General features: G+C 42.0%; 1 protein-coding gene across 3 annotated transcripts in view; it reads left to right on the top strand.

Moving 5' to 3' along the window:
- Window positions 1-16,870, top strand: part of PIGF (phosphatidylinositol glycan anchor biosynthesis class F) — a 48,468-nt gene that overhangs the window by 14,783 nt on the left and 16,815 nt on the right. For all 3 annotated transcript variants that reach the window (XM_006272176.4, XM_019485351.2, XM_019485352.2), the window contains exon 5: window positions 12,948-13,056. In XM_006272176.4, the coding sequence (XP_006272238.1) occupies window positions 12,948-13,056 (109 nt within the window). The remainder of the gene's footprint in view (window positions 1-12,947; window positions 13,057-16,870) is intronic.

Genomic DNA, 16,870 nt, shown 5'->3' with positions numbered 1-16,870 from the left:
CTATGCTGGAAGCACGGGTGAGTTGTTTAACAAATTCATCATGACCACTAATTGATGTTAATTATATACATTTTAAATAAATGCTGTTTATAGACATGTTATATATGTGTATATGTGTGTGTTTTATTTATATATGCATATATGTAGTATGTGTATAAAATACACACACACATTTATATATATTTAATTTAATTTTTTTTAGACTGAAAAAAGGCCACTAACATTTTCAAAGATTGTTTAATTTGGCATTTAAAAAACATTAATCAACATGTTGTCTCTTATGCTTGCCAAATACTATTTTTCTAGTGTCATTTTTGATGTGGGTAATTGATGCCTATTAATCCATGTAAGATAATTGTACAGATAGTCTAGAAGAGTGCGGGCCAGCCTTCTTGGTAGGCATGGTACCTATTAGTTCCCTACCATCTCTGAGTGCCACTCCAATCCCCTTCCCCTGCCCAATTGGCTGCTCTGCTTTCTGCCCCATGCTCCCTGACTGATTTGCTGCTCTCTCTGCCACTCTGCTGCCTGTCTTCTCTCTGGTCTGCTGCTTGCCACGCACAGAGACAGGTTGGCTCCCTTGATCTAGACCTTCCCTAAGCATTTATTCTAGTTTGTGGTTCAAGCTAGAAAGAATATTGGGTACCTATTAGAGGTGCACTGATAGATTGGTCCAATATCAGATTGATATCGATATAAAGAAAACCGGCTTTATTTAACAGTGAAGAGCACAGCCAGCAGTGTGGAGAGCTGCCCTCAACTGGTAAGTCCAGTGTGGTGGAAGGGGAGTGGGGAAGGAAGAAGTGTGGGGGGGCAGATCAACACCCCCCATGCTGTGGGAGGGGCCATGGGCAGGCACTGCGCAGGTGGAGCGGTGTGGGGCAGAGCTGTGGCTCGTTATGGGGGAGGTGGCTCCCACTGCTGCTTGCACCCTGGAAGGGCACAGGGGGTGAGGTCTTTGCTCCCCAGATCTTCACAGGGCAGGATTGGCTGCTGCTGGGTCTGCGTGGGGCTCTTCACGGTGGGTGCTGGACTCAGAGCGGTTGCTGGGAGGATGCCGCATCCACCCCAAATTTCGCTGCCCCTTCACTTCCAGTGCCACCACTGCCAGCCGCCCAGTGCAGCCCCACCTCTTCCTGGCACATGGGTGGAGGCAGGGCGTTGAACCAAGGCTGCATCGGGCAGCTGGCAGTGACGGTGAAATTTGGGGTGGCTGTAGCCCCTCCCAGTGCCTGCTCTGAGTCCAGTCCCTGCTGAGAAGAGCCCCATGCAGGACTGGCTGCAGCTCACCGAACCTTGTGCAGATCTGGGGGCACGGCCCCCCTCTCCCCCCCATGCCCTCCCAGGGTACAAGCGGTGGTGGGAGCTGCAGCTCCAGCCCCGCCCACCCCCGCTCCACCTAGGCAGTGCCTGCCCCTGCCCCCTACCTCAACGGGGAAGGTGTTGATCTAGCCCCCATGCCCCTTCCCTCCCCCCTCCTCTTCCACCACACTGGACTTCCCAGGTGGAGGCAGCTGCATCAGACCTTGGATCGGTATTGGCTGATATGCCTCTTTAAATATCAGTTATCAGTACCGGCCCCAAAAATCTCTATCGGTACACCACTAGTACCTATACATCTGCTCTGACGCGTTCTGATTAGAACACATTGGAGCAGACTCTGTTAATTGGGTCATTTAGACTACTCCCTGAAGTTGTTAAGTTGGACTCTCTAGTACCTGCACTCCTAATGTTAGCTCTGGTTCCTTGAGACTTCTGCCCTCAGCCCATGCAGCATGTAATGAACTCTCTGATTAATACTGTACACTCTGTCTACCTCCTTGGAATAGGGTTATTCTCAAGGAATTGCTAGACCAGAAGAGTTCTGGTCTTCTGATGTCCATTATTTTGTCTCTACCCACTTTTCTATAACACTTGGCAAGTACTGAGTGTATGGTCATTTGATTTGATATACCATAAATGTTTTTTCATCACTCAGTTCTGAGGATCTGTATAATTCACTAGTGTCTCTACCACTGTGAGTACATTGAACCTACAAAAATTCACACACACAAAATATATGCCTTAGTGCACATAGAATAGGGCGAGCTGGTAGTGATCCCCTTAATTAGGTTTTATACCATCTCCCAGCATAAAAAATATTATCAGAAAAGAGCTGCAAGATTAATATTTCCATTGTTTGCAACAGGTTTTTGCAGTTCAATGACCAGAAAAACCTGCAGTCAGAAGTTTGTTCGTTCGTTCGTTTGTTCTTTTTTTTGTCCCCTGAAATTCCATTCAGGTTTGGCTGAGATAAGTTTTCCAAAATCATTGTTTCCCCTCCAGTGCTTGCATTCCTCAGGATTTTTTTAGCAGCCCATCAAAATAATAATTGTACATTCTATTCCAAGGTTGACCTCCACTGCAGTAGCACATCCAGCATTGGAACAGACTCACTCATTCACTGCTACTGATAGACCAATAACAAGGTGGCTATTCAAAACATTTGTCCTTATAGTTCAGTAATTGGCCCAGGCCTAACTTAGTAGACGCTATCCAAAGGAGGAAAGGAAACAGAATTGTTCATGTGTTCATGAGTTCCTTTATGAGGTGCTCATCATTCTTAGTATCTGACAGGAAGATTTTAAAAGGGATTTAGGTGTCTGAAGATGCAGATAGACACCTAAGTCCACCATTTAAGTGTTTTTAAAGTCATCATTAATTGCCTTCTAGCACAGTTGGTACCAAACTGTTCACTGATTATTATCTTCAGCGTTGTCTTACATCCTGTTGCCATTGTAGCTAATAGGCTGTTTGGACTCCTTCTCTTATAGGCCATGAAGCAAGATTTTTCTGTTGATTAGGTAGGAGAACGTCTATCTTGTCTAGTGGACCCAATCTCCAGGGTGTGCTCAGAGCACAGAAAGCCACTTACCTGTCAGACTCCACAGCAGTGAGCAGATGCAGGGGCAGCATCACATGTGCAAAAGAAGAATAAGGGTAGTGGGAAATGTAAGATGAGTGTAAGAAGGACTGAGCATGATCATGAGTCAAAGCATCAGGGAGACAGTAGAAAGATGAGCCATTGACCATCTAAAGGGACTAACCCAAGCTAGTAGCTGGCACCTGGAGGGGGTCTGTGTTCAAGAATCCCAAGTGGATACAGATGCCTCACTTTGCCCTTTCAGCTAGGCATACCAGGTCAGCTCCTCTCCACTTCCTGAATTCCTCCCTGCTCCTAAGTATTTATTTATGCAGTGATTATCAACCTTTTTAGACTCAGGGCACCTCTTGTTAGACTCAAGCATCTCTCGGCAAATGCCAGCTGTGAGTTTTCACTTATTTTTGACTACAGAAAAAATAATAGAGCAATTTTTCTGTTGCAGAGAACTCAGAAAAACCACAACAGGTCAGAATGCTTTTGACACTGTGGATTCCTATTTGAAATCTCTGGGTTTATCTGCTGAATAATGTATGAGTGTTGTACCCACATCAACAGTGTTGATATTGTGTGGTACCCTGCGGCACCCAGTTTCTGCAGCATGTGAGATATGTATCCTTCAAAGTGCACTGTGTAGTGAACAAGGTTACCTGATTACACTGAGTGCCTTCCATCCTGTGCACTGAATGAGATATGGGGTCCTGTGGACGGAAAAAATGTAATGTGATCATGAAATTAGAGGTTGAATCTTAATGCACATGCAAAAGAGGTCTGCGTTAAGATTGCACAGATATCCTTAATTCTTGCATTTCACAATTCTTAAGTTCTTGTACTTGCTACCCAAATTTATATATCCTGTTATAATATATAACAGTGAGTAAATATAAATACATCTATATGTATTCATAAGTTAAATTGTTTTTATTATTCTTGGCAATCAACCAATCATGAGTTTAACTCTCTAATTGCAGTTTTCAAATGATCACTTAAAAATCTTTGTTATTACAATTGTTATAATTTAAAAGGTATTTATTTGTGTTTTAGGAAATAAGGAGTATGTCTTTGTCTAAAGCTGCTCAGAGAGAAGGCTTAATTTCAGTGTTGTTATTAAATTTAAGGTTTTCATTTTAGTAGTTTGCATTTACTAGTATTTTGCCATCCAGTTGTGATTTTTTTTTTTAATTACATTATTGCCTATGTAGATAGAATAACATCCTGTCTTTGCAGAGATGCATTATGACTTTGCCATAATAGGACAAGACCAGGAGTGAGATAAGCAGGTGGTTCTCCATTGATTTTGCTGGCATTCCTCTTGCTTGCACCTCAGTCATTTTTGGCCCAGTATATTGATTATTTATGAGGAATGATTTATTTCTTTGTCATATTTGTGCTAACTAATGCCATTTTAATCTTGTGACACTAAAACAGGATGGGCAAGTAAGCATAATACTCTGTTTCTAAGTTAAAGTGACACTGCTAGTTCTTCCACTATTAACAGTTTTTCTGTTCTCCAGCATATGTTAGGATTACATTGCAAGTGTTATCACCTCTATGACCTTGATCTTGTAGACACTTAAAATGTGCTTAGCTTTATATATACCTGAGCACTCTGGCTGAAACAAAACACAGAAGTAAAACTAAGTACTTTTTTAGGTGTTTGTGGGATTGAGGCCAACAATTTTGAACTCCTTCAAATGAAGGCTAGTATAATTCTCATTTTTTTTTTTTCTCCTTCGGTACATCCTAAACACTGCACATGAGGATTTGTGACTTCCTTTGTGGTCTGTCAGCCTTGACACTATCTTTAAAATAATTGGTAGTGGGTTTGCATTTCTAATGTGAGGTGTGGAAGACTTGGGCTCACATCCCTCATTTGCCAAATTTGGAGCAGTGATTTGAGCTGAGATCTTCCAGTGTGTCCTAACAATCAATCTGAAAAGTATGGCTTTATTAGCCTTTTTGGTTGAAGCTGTTCCACTTGATATAAAATATTTATATTCATTGGGCCAGAGAACAACTCCCTGGTCTGATTGTTAGGACACATCTGAAAGGCCTCTTTTCTCCTGGACAGGTGGCTATGGGTCTGATATTATTAAATGTACCAACTAGCTTGCATATTATGCACCCATAGATATTGAATAGGCATTGGTTTCTAAGCAAATATTCATTGAAATAAGTGAACTAAGAGACATGACTCATGTAAGTGCACACCTGTGGATTGAAGGAACGTGTTTTCAGTATGCGCAGAGTAAACTCTTTCAAACCTTGCCCAAGCACTAACGTGCAGAACATTATGTACTGAGAACATCGGCTACTTACAGATGTGAACACCCCCCTCCAGCCCTTCAAACTTGGCATGCCCCCACACTGAGTGCAGTGCATGCCAGAAGAGGCATTGGGTTAACTTGACCTGGCTCACCCAACATCTCTATAGATCAGGTGCTTCAGCAGGGCTTTTTGGTGCAGCTTGAAGAACAGTGTTTGGCTGGTAAGTCTGTTGGGGGGAAGGGGCAGGGCTGATCAAGGCCCCCCCACAGGGAGGGAGGGAGTAGGGCAGGGGCAGGTGTTGCCCAGTCAGGGTGGGGCAGCTCGTCTGGGGGACACGGGGAGGTGGGAAGGGAGGCGTGGGGAGAGGGAAAGACTCCTGCCACTGCATGCACCCTGGAGGGAGGCACGGGAGGTTCATGCTCCCTAGATCTGGCCGTAAGGCAAGGTCAGGCTGCTTGCTGCAGGCTTGGGGCCAGGGGCTGCACCAGCCTATTCCAGGTGGAGGGGTTGGGCTGGGCCCGTGTTCTGGGCAGCCGGTGGTGGTGCTGGGAGGGGGGCTACAGGGTGAGCTACAGCCGCCCCAAAATTTACTATAGCTTCCCCCCATAGCCCCGCCTCCCAGTGCCACCACCACCTGCCCTGCCACTGCCCACCCCGAGCACAGCCCCAGCTCAGCCCCTCTGCTGGGAAGAGGCCAGCACAGCCCCCAGACCTGAGCCCACAGTGGGCAGCCTGCCCTTGCCCTGCATTCAAATCTGGGGGCATGTGCCCTCCATGCCTGCTCCAGGGTGCACGTAGTGGTGTCATCCTCCCACACCCCCTGGTGTTCCTTCCCTCCCACAGACTTACCAGCTTGACGCTGCTTTCCAAGGTGCGGGGCTGCATTCCTGGCCATGTTCATGCTGCAGCTGTGCACATGCATGCAGCACTTATCGGTGACATTATTGGCCACATCAGCCAAAAAAAGCCGATTGATGATAGCGTCAGTTTTCCTTTTATGTATGTATTGGTACACCTCTAATACAGATGCTGGGGCCAAACTAACATGCTTCATTTTCCAGTAATGTGCTGTTTTGCTTCCCAACGCCCCCATGTCTGTCAGCAGCCATTGTGTCCAAGGCAGATTTTTAGGCCTTTGCCTTTTTGCTTCACTCTTGATCAAAAAGGTACTGTTAGGTTTGTTGTTTTCTCCATCTTGAAACTCAGTCCCATAACTTAATTCAAAGGGGACAAATTACTTTTTCATTTTGCTTTTACATAAAGAAAAATTAAAACCTCTTTGACTAGAGGCTCAGCCAAGATCTTTTCAGCCAGAAAGGTAAATATTTCAGAGAATTGTGCAGAAAAGCAGCAGCTTGTATTGTAAACTGATTTACAGCTGAAAAGTTAACAGAATCCTGTTGCTATATTGCAGGTGTTCTGAAATCGCAGAACCATAGCCTTTAAAAAAGGTGCTAGACTCATTCATTTTTAGGAAGTCCAGATTCTTGTCTGCCCTCTAGTTCCAAAAGTTATTGCCATGTATTTAAAAAGTAAGATTATACTATAGGCATTTCCTTTCAAAGTTAGCCTTCCCTTTCAGGTGTAAGTAATATGATGTTTGCCTCTTGGCTTGCCAGGCTACTGATGTCCACCCCATATTTTGGTTTTGATGCAATCTGTTTGTCACTTTGGTTGACATCTTATGACAGGAAACCACAGGCTTTGAATCCTTAAAAACAATTGTGTATACTGAGCTACGTGTAAATTAAGCAGAGTTCCTTCTGTCTTTTGAAAGGCTAGAAGCAGTTTTGGTGCTTATTCAGTTGGCTCAATGCCAAGGTAAAGTAAATGGCTAACTAAGATTTTGGACAAGCTGTCTAATCTCTGTTAGGTCAATGCAGGATTGCAGATCATTATACTTGTCGTGAATAGTTCAGCCAATTCAGTGGAAGAAAGAGAATCCACAACTTGTTTTATTCCTTATAGCAGAACAAAGGCATCCTTCAGCCAATGCCCAACTATAACTGAAAGGGCTCAGTTTCTTGCAACTCAAATGGAATTGTGGGGCTTCATTAGGGGATAAAGCCAGTGGTTAGCCATGGCCCAGTAATATCTTTCTCCACTTGCTCCCATATAAGTTTGTATCCCTTACCATTTAAGGAATACAAGGGTGTATATGCAAGGAGTCTTGATAAACCAGCAAGTGACAAGGAAGGTTGTCAGGCCTTATAAATGACAGCTGTGAGCCTTTTGGCTGCCTCGGACTAACCACAACCTTCAGTTTGCCTGGTAACATGCAGGTCCCATTTACCATGGCAGAGTATTCTTTAATTATTGGTGGTATTGCTTTGGGACATTTTTATATCAGACGTTCAGAATTTTAAACTGGATTTCAGTCATCAAATTAATACCAATCGCGGTGCTGCAGGAAAACATCATTATAGTCTCCACTACAGAATGCTGTGTCATAGCTTTAGTTTCTTGCACAATTTTAAAATCATTTGTCAGAATTGGCCTAATAAACTTGACCAAGCTAAAGCATGTTCCAGCCTAAATGAGAGGATTCCCAGGTGAAGTAAACCTGCCTTTGCAACAGGCTTCACCAGGGAAAGATTGCCAGGTATTATACTGCCGGGTTGTACAATATAAAAATAAGAACATTACAGATTTTATACTTCATAAGTATTTTGTTTTTACATATTATTTTATATTATAGTTTAAGGACAATATGCAGCCAGTTACAATAAGTTCTTAGGGGCCCTTTCATGGGTTGTTAATGTTTGTGTTAGCTGACAGAAGCACTATTATACAGGGAATTGTGCTCCAATATGTGAACTAATTAGTAAAAATAATAGGAGATAGAGCCCTCAAGGAGGCTTTGAGCTGAAAAATCTTCTCACCCCCAGATAAAAGTTTCAGAATTGTGGCCTGTTGGGATGCCAGTGTTTGTATAAAGTATCCAATCTTTTATTGTTGTAAGCCATGATGATCTCACACAACTTGTGAAAAGTAGGATCATATACATATCCCACAGGAGTCGGTGCATGAAGTAATAGCACTATGTCCTTTGTCTTTGTCAGAGTAGGGTAGGGGAATTGCTGCTGTTTGTCACCTTTGTCTGGTTTTGGCACACTTCCTTAAATCCCCGGTTTCTTAATGGAACAGAAAGAAGTCAGATGACTTTTAAAATAAAAATCCAGCAAGCAAAAGGTAAATAAAAATGAATTCCAACAGAGCTCATTCAGAGCACATCTGGCTTCAGTGCCAAACAGCAAGAGCCCCTGATGTTTCTTCACTTAGAGGCCTGTCAAGGCATTATTGTTCAGTTCCATAAAAATCTTGATTACATTCCAGTTCTAATATACTGAAAATATTGCTTTTTTAATATCTAAGAAGTACTTAGCTGTGATTCTTTGTGTATCCTGCTGAGATTAATTAAGAAAGTGGAATGACGGACAAAAACTGCAGAATGCTAAAGGAATATTGCAGTGGAACACAAGAGATTTTTTCGAGTTACCTATTTCAATAGCTAGAAACCCTAGAGAAGGTATGCAAGAATGTAGGCTTGGTAAGAACTCCCCCAGCTGTATCATTTAAGCTATGCTACCCAGAGGGGTGGGCTGCCAGCGGTGGTACTTATATTACCTGTGCTGACCAGTTCTGTGGTTGGTGAAGATGCTTTTTTTTTTTTTTTTTTGGAACTGCTGTGCCAGATGAAATATTTAATATTTTTGTATCTCCTCTGTCCCTTTCAACAGATACTTTGTCTCAATAACAAAAGAACTAACACAATAAAAACATTTTTTTCCCCTCAGACCACCTGGCAGAGTTTAGGATATCTCACACTGTTTTCCCCATCGGGCTTTATCTTACCTGCATCCTCTGTCTTTCAGGCAGTTTATGGGAATGTATTTTCAATGACAACATACTTGGGAGGTTCTTGCATCCTTCATTCCCCTTGGAACATCTTATAGAGAGTTATCTGCATCTTCAGCACACTTAGGGCTTTGAGCCCAGTTGCTTTGCTTTTTTCAAAGTGCTATACAGTAAACTCCATTAATTTGTTTAGTGGATATTGTTGTTCTGATTCCTTACTGGTGGTGGTTTTAATTCCTCCCCACTCCCATATCCCTCTTCCAGCCAATAATCAACTCCTGAGAATTGGTCAGAATTGGTCCGGATAATTGGTCAGAACTGAATAATTTGCATTTCCTTTGCAGTGGTGAATTATTTTCTCTTGCTGGGTGGAGTCCTTCTGTCCTGGTGCATTATTGGCAAACTTGAGAACACTTCACTCCCTTTTCTTATTGACGGTGTAATATTGCTTGTTAGCAGTGGTGCAACCTGTCTACTGTACCATCTGCCCTGGACAGGATTGTGTCTGGCAAGATTAGCTTTTGTTACAGCTACAATTATGTGCCTGAGAGTGGGCAGCTCAAAGTCTTCCTGTTCTTCTGAAGGTGAACTGTTATGATTGGCATGCAGATGGTCTGGAATCCTTCAGAGACATTGCTTTCAAGGGAACCAAAGGAAAGACTCCAAGCTGGATGCCAAGAGAATGCTCCCTTGGCTGCCTATAGTTATGGAAGGCCCATAGTAGAGACTTGAGAACTTTATTTTAATCTAGTATCAAGCATCCTTCTAGACCCAGTACTGCTATGCTGTCAACTAAGATGAAACTTTGACCCTCAAGTTCTCACCTGACCCAGTTGGTGGCATTTAGTAAGTATGACTCTATATCAAGAGATATGTACAGACTATGAGAGTAGGTCAAGTTTTTTCCATCAGGACAACAATGATTAGTGATCACATTTGTAAAGGTGTTAAACTGCATATTATGTGCAAAATGACATTTAAAATGTGTCATCTAATAAGTTTTGAAATGCAGCCTATTTTCTAAGAATAGATTGAGCCGACAGCATCAGCTTTGATTTAGCTCTTCTGTGGCCTCCACCAAAAAGGAGCCAAATGACTAACCATTTTCTGATGTTTATGCTGTCATTCCTTAGCTCCTAAATTGCTGCAGGGCATACCATGTTTATTCACATATGCATGCAGTTTCCCCAAAAATCAGCCCTCCAAAATTGGGGTGTGCATCTTAAGCAGGGAAGCTGATTTTTCTGCCTAAAATAAAAACACCCTACTTTGATTTCTGCTCCAAAACCAATTGCCTGGCAGCATTAGTGGCATTTCTTTTCAGGCAGCTGAGGGTTCAGTTCACAAGTATTAACAATCACCTCTTCTTTTTAACAGTCTTGATATTCCACTAAGCAAGCTAATATTTCTCCTGGCAATTTTACTATCTTTTAGGTACTCCTGGCCTCTCTTCTCTTATTTCATGGCCTTGGAGACTCTTTAGATCTTTTCAAAACCATAGATCCACTCATGGAGACCAGTCTTCAGCAGCAGCTAACATTTCAACAGCTTTTGGTTAAGCAAAAAGAAGGAAGGTGGGCAAGCTGAAGATGAGGCTTTGTCCTTTCCTCTTTCTTCATTCTGCCTTCCTGAAAACAAGGTGCATGTCTTATTTGGGGTGGGGGGGAGGGGTGGTATGTGAGAAAATACAGTGCTTTTTTAATTCCTTGAAGTCATCTTTTCAGAAAATATTTGATTGTCTTTTGTGTTGAATCTAGGTTCACCAAAGCACTGTCCTAACATTGACAGTGACTGGCATGACGGAGTTCTGATGAAATCAGCATCATACTTGTGCTCTAGAACCTCAGCACCAATGGGTTCTGGGCAGTCAGTGTTGATGTATTTATTAGCAGCATTGGCATGTAACATCCCAAATTGACTAAGTTGTGACAGTGGCTTGGGATGTTCCTGATGGAGAACAGGGATATTTTCTTGACTACGAACAACAATATGATTCCTTTAAGCCCGAGTCTTTTTCCATTGGAAAAGAAGTTTCCCTAGTTTTTCCTGGTTTTTCCTTCTTCATAGAGAAGATGGCTAATAGTTTTCCATTTGACTCAGAGACTGTCCAAGAAACTGTAACAACTTTTATTGCGTATGAGGGTATTTTCATCGGTATAGAGACTATACCTCTCAGCCCTTTTGTGAAGCAGTTAGTGGGGTAAGTGGGTTCACCCAAATCTTAGCTGTGTCTCAAGTAGTTTACTTTCCCCTCAGATACCATCAGCTGCTTCCACCAATAAGGTTTTGAGAAAGTGGTTGTTGATACTGCCATAGCTGAACCAAAAACTGGCTAAATGGCATCTGCTGCATGGACATCGATTGGGTAGCAGTGGAGGTGGCTGGAGTCATCCTATTTTGGATGGAAGTGCCTATAAATAAGAGTCATTGACAGTTGGTGAAAAGGCCCATGTGGGTTTCTCTCTCAAAGCCTACCTGACTTCATCTCTTAGTTTGGGTTAAAAATAACTCCCCTAAGGGCTTGCATACAGTGGCAAATTAATCATGTTAAAATACTCCAGAGGAGTTGTAATTAACAGAGTATGAAAAAGTGCAGACAGGGGCTGTCATGTTTAACATTATGCCAGTTGGTTATTGCTAGCCCTGGGGGACATGGGCTCAAAAGGTTAGAACAATATTAATATTATGATATGCAGCGGCTTTTTCTTCAGAACTTTAAAATACATCAGCATAGTTTCTCTGCAGCCATTGTCACTGGAATTATCTCGCTCTGATCTGTTAAAAGGCTGAAACATGAGTAAGCTAGGGGAACTTTCAGGCCATGTTTGTACAGCCTCCCTCCTAACCCTGGTACTGCCCCAAACAAAATAAGTCCCACCTGCTCACTTTTGCTTGGGCACACCAGAAACCAGGAACAAGACACAGTGGGGTGGCTCAGGAGGAGCTCAGGGCAGCTCTTGGTGAACCTGAGCATCTCTACCAGTGCTGCTCTTAGTCTCTACCAAAACAGAGAGCCTGTGTTGTGTGGCCCTGGAGCATGCACTTTGGGGTGCTTTAAGCCCCTTACCTTACTCTCTCTGCTTTTTGGTTCCAGAGGTGTCTGACCCAGAGCAAGTTTGGGGGGTGGCTTACCTTGCTGGCAGCATACCTGGGATTGCAACTTGAAGCCCTGTAAGCATGCCCTGAGGGGCTATACATAGTGAAAGTTGTGTTTACTGACACAGTTTTGAACAAGTGTGGTCGAGAGAAAACAAGAAATAGTATGTTTAACATGATATCAAGTCCAGAGTCAACCATAGGTCTGATTTGGATTTGGTTCAAGATGGGAGAAATAACCCCATAGCCAGTCACAGGAGAAAGAGCACGCAACTTCAAATTCAAATGCTGAATCCCAACTGAAAACTAATCCAGATTAGTCTACCATCTGTTTTGCCTACCTATAAAAATACTTGTTCAGTCTTATTGTAAAAATGTATGTTGTAGCCACAAGGAATAATTAAGTAACATTTGGCAAAAATTAAACTTATTTTAGGTCCATGAAGTTTTATTTAAATCGTTTTTGTATTTCATCATGTCATGCTTCTTTCAGAAGGCCAAAGAGTTCAGTATTTAGTACAATCTGTTAATGCTTTGAATGTTTTTGCATCTTGTCTTTCCATGGGGATTTGAGTTGAATATAGGCAGTATTAGTAAAGAATTTTGTAGGACTTTTTTATATTTAAATACAGTGTGCACACTTTAAGCTAGGTCTGCATGTTGAAGAAGTTTGTGCTTTATATGTGAAGTATTGGTGACATTTTTTTGTGCTTGACTTTTGCAACTTGTTAGGCTGGTAGGTCTAATACACTGAAAGGATGATTTCTTTGCTGCTGATCTCCTGTAAAATGTGCTAATCTTACAGAGCCATGTCCATCTGGGATAACAGTCTACAAATTACCACAATGTGCAGCATAGTGGGAGCATGGCTTGGAGCGTTTCCTATCCCTCTGGATTGGGATAGACCTTGGCAGGTAGGTTGATTTTCTTTTTATTATAATTTTTGCAATGTCAAAAGTAAATACAGCGCAGTAAAGAAAAGAATATTAGAGGTGCTGCCACTTGTACAGTCTGGTGGCCAAAATCTGTTTGAGAGCTTTTGAACTGCAGTTTTCTGAATGTGTTGGTATTCATATGCAGATATTGTCAGTATGTATGAAGTAAACACAGAAAGGTAAGATTTAAAGATTTTGATGTGTGTGGGGAAGGGGAGTTACACAAACAGGAAGAGGATGACATATAAGGCTGTGACTTTATCCACATTGAGCCTCTGGATGGAAAGCACTGCTTTTATTGTTTATGGGGAGGAGAGGAAAGATGCTTCTCTAGCATTTTAGCTCCCCTCCACCTTCCATTAAAGCACTTAATGGAATGCATTTAAAATTGCTATTGGCTCCAGATTGATTTGTGGAGCTCATGTGGCCAAAGCCCTGCACTGAAAATTTGCCTTATGATTTTAAAGGAATCACTGACAACTATCAGCTGCTTTATTGTATGGTGAAAAATGTGAACCTGGCATTTCAGAAAAATCAGTAAATTCAGCTGTCTGCTCTATTTCATTTGACTTTCATTGGCATGTGAAAATCATCTCTCCAAATGTTATCAAAACATGTAATTGTTCCAAGATGTTTCTTTTCAATGTCTATTGGTATCATTCTGTCCTAGTAAGGTGATATCAACAACCACTATTCATTCAGCAGTAGATACCAACCCTATCAAGGTCTTGATCAGGTAGCATTTAAAAATCTCTCCTTTCAGAAGTTAGGAAACCAGCCAGCATTCAAGTCTCTCTCATTCTCTGGAAGCCCAATGGTTGTTTACCCACAGCTGCTAGCAGGTTACCTATTGTGCCAGCTGCCTTGCTTTATGTCAGGATAATTATTTTATTAAAATGCCTTCAGCAGGCATAAAAGCAGCTATGTGGCTTTGTAGACCAAGCCAAATCTTGACTTGATTCTGTGGTACCAGGTGTTCTGATCTTTGTAGTGTGTTATACTCATTTATGGGTTTGTTGGATGTGACCTTTACAATCAAGGGATTCAGTCCTATAAGGTAGTGGTGTCAAACTCACCTTGTGCCCTGGACCAAATCCAGACTGTGGGACTCCTCATGAGCCCAGTCTGGCCTGTGGTATGGGGCAGTGTTGGCCACTATGGCAGCAGCAGCAGCAGCAGCCATAGCAGTAGCAGCAGGAGTGAGCCAGGTAGCCACAGGCTAAGTGGCCGTTTGCTGTGGTGGACATGGTGCAAGTGAGAGAAAGGTGAGCTGAGCCCTTACTCATTTCCTGTCACCAGTGACAATGTCTACTGGGGTCCCATTCTGTGGCTGACTGCACCCATTGCTGGCCATGCCCCAGAGCTCCCTGGCCCACCAGTAGCTCGATGGGCTGGATGGAATGGCTCCACAGGCCATATGTTTGACACCCCTGTTGCAAGGTATTATTGAGGACCTGCCATGAAGTGCTGAGCTATTGCTCCCACTGATCTGAGTCGGGGTTAAGAATACTGGGCACCTTGTAGGAACAAGAGTGGAGATTTTTGCCTGCCCTACTTAAAAGTTAAAAAGCTCAGGTCACTGGAAGTTACTGGAAGTTGTTTCAGTGCCCTTGGGCAGAATTTACCCCCCCTATTTGGCCATGTGCTGTACAGCACACTCCACTTCAAGGAAGACTGCAACTCATTCTGTTATGTGTGTGTTACGTGTAACAGGCACACATTCTGCATTTTACAGTTTGTTATATAGTTATTCACTGGTGCAAAGTGGGTGCAAGTTTGTTACATGTGTTACATTTCACATCAGCTTTGCCTTTGTAAAACCAGGTACACAAGGTGTAGGGCAACTGAGTATCTGACTCTCAGGTTATAATTTGGACTCCTCTAGGATGAAAGGAGTTGTAGATATGAAAAATATTTCATTAAGATTGCAGAAGATAAGATCGCAATACAAAGCTTATATTAGATTAAGTCAGCTCCATATATATCTTGAAGACTTCACTAATAAATTCATGTAAGTTTTGCATTATGTCGTGTGAGCAAAAATAAAAATATTAATATTTTGATGAATAAAAGGATGATGAGTATTAGATAAGACAGTATATAATGAAATGTAATATATAATCCTACTTGCCCAGCCCCCCAATACAATCACATGGAGGAGAGCCAGGATTGGCTGTGACTAGGCAGTTTTTTGGTTTTGATTAATGTAGACTTGCTCCAGAATTTTCAAACATAAGTGGCTAAAGTGGACTCCAAAATGTGTATGTGTATTCATGCACCTAAGTAGATCTTTGCCTGGTTTTCAGAGGTACAGAGCATCTGCTGGTACTTAAGTAACAGGAGCTTGTTACTGGCTGTCATGGCATGGCAGTAGTACCTCAAGCCTCTGAAGTATTTTGTACTGCAACAACTTGCTTCCTTGTCCCCAGCATGCACTCCCATCTTCAGCCTTCCTTCTGACATGATTCCTATGCTGTGCTCTCCCTATGAAGTTTAGGAGAGTCCTTAGAAAACAACTTATGCTTGCTTATTCTTTGTGAGGGCAGTTCCTCTAGGCCTTCAAGATTTGGATGTTGTCTGTCTCTTACTTGGCATAACAGGGAGGGTTGGTGCAGCAGTGAACATACACTTTAAATTGAGCTGAGCACCCCTTTTATATCATCATGTGAGCAACTCATAGATTAGCCGTGGCAGGCTGCTTGTCAACCCTGGAGGTTGTAGATAGGTCACACTGCTTCAGCAGTCTTTAGAAGCAACATATTTGAATGCTAGTTTTCTTTATAATCTACTTTTATAGGAGGAAGGGAAAGAAGCACTTTTAAGCAGCTTGTAAATTTGCATTTGTCTCAGGATAGCAATATCATAAAGTAACAAAAAGTGATAGAATTACTGGAGTAGAAACCTATCTTTGTATGCTATTTTTTATTGGAACAAACAAAACTTTCTAGCCATGGCTTGCAGAACTTAACAATTGAGAGACTTCATGCTTTTATAAATGTAGGTTTCCAAAAGTGTCTGGTTACAAAATCACAGGAGGAGGAAATGTGTTCTGTCCAGTCATTAATGGTGTTTAAACAGAAATATTACTCCCCAGTCCAGTCAAGCTGAGATTCCCTGCGGAGATGATATACTGGAATTTGGTTCTTGTAACATGTCCAAAGAAGCTGATTCAGAGAACAGCATTTATATTGGCTTTCTTTATTCCCAGTGAATAGGTCATTGATACATATATGGTTCAACAGCTCAGTGGTCTCTTATGTAGCTATACAGGGTGTTGGTAAGACTCCCTCCTCTTAAAATGTTGTCTGCATTTCAAATCACCAGTGATCAAAAGAGTGTAACATAAACAACAATCACTAAGTTGGTTAAAGGAATTAGCCTTCATCTTACAAAATGAGACTTAGAGAGCTTCATTTGTTCAGCTTTGGAAGAAATGTTTATTAGTGCAGTGAATATTAAACGGAGAAAGGAGCTTTTTAGGCTAAAAAACAATATGAGCACAAGAGCCAATTGCTACAATCTGGTTATTGGAAATTAAAGATTTATAACTATCAGGCGTACTTGGTTTTCAAACAAAATAGGAGGAGGAGAAGGAGCTGATCACATTTGTTAAGTTTATCATAGAAATGCTATGACAGGATAGGGAGTTCTTGGTTTAGCAATCAGCACATGTGAAATTGGTAATCAACTATTTGCAATCCCTATGTTTGGATATAAAGGTATTGTAGATGCCTAGTACAATATTGTAGATGCCTGGTAATTGCATGCTTCAGGGCTTTTGCTAGTTTCCTAC

This window comes from Alligator mississippiensis, chromosome 1 (genome assembly GCF_030867095.1).
Source record: "Alligator mississippiensis isolate rAllMis1 chromosome 1, rAllMis1, whole genome shotgun sequence".
NCBI lineage: Eukaryota > Metazoa > Chordata > Crocodylia > Alligatoridae > Alligator > Alligator mississippiensis.
The sequence above is the reverse complement of the archived record's forward strand: the minus strand, read 5'-3'. Positions and strand labels throughout refer to the sequence as shown.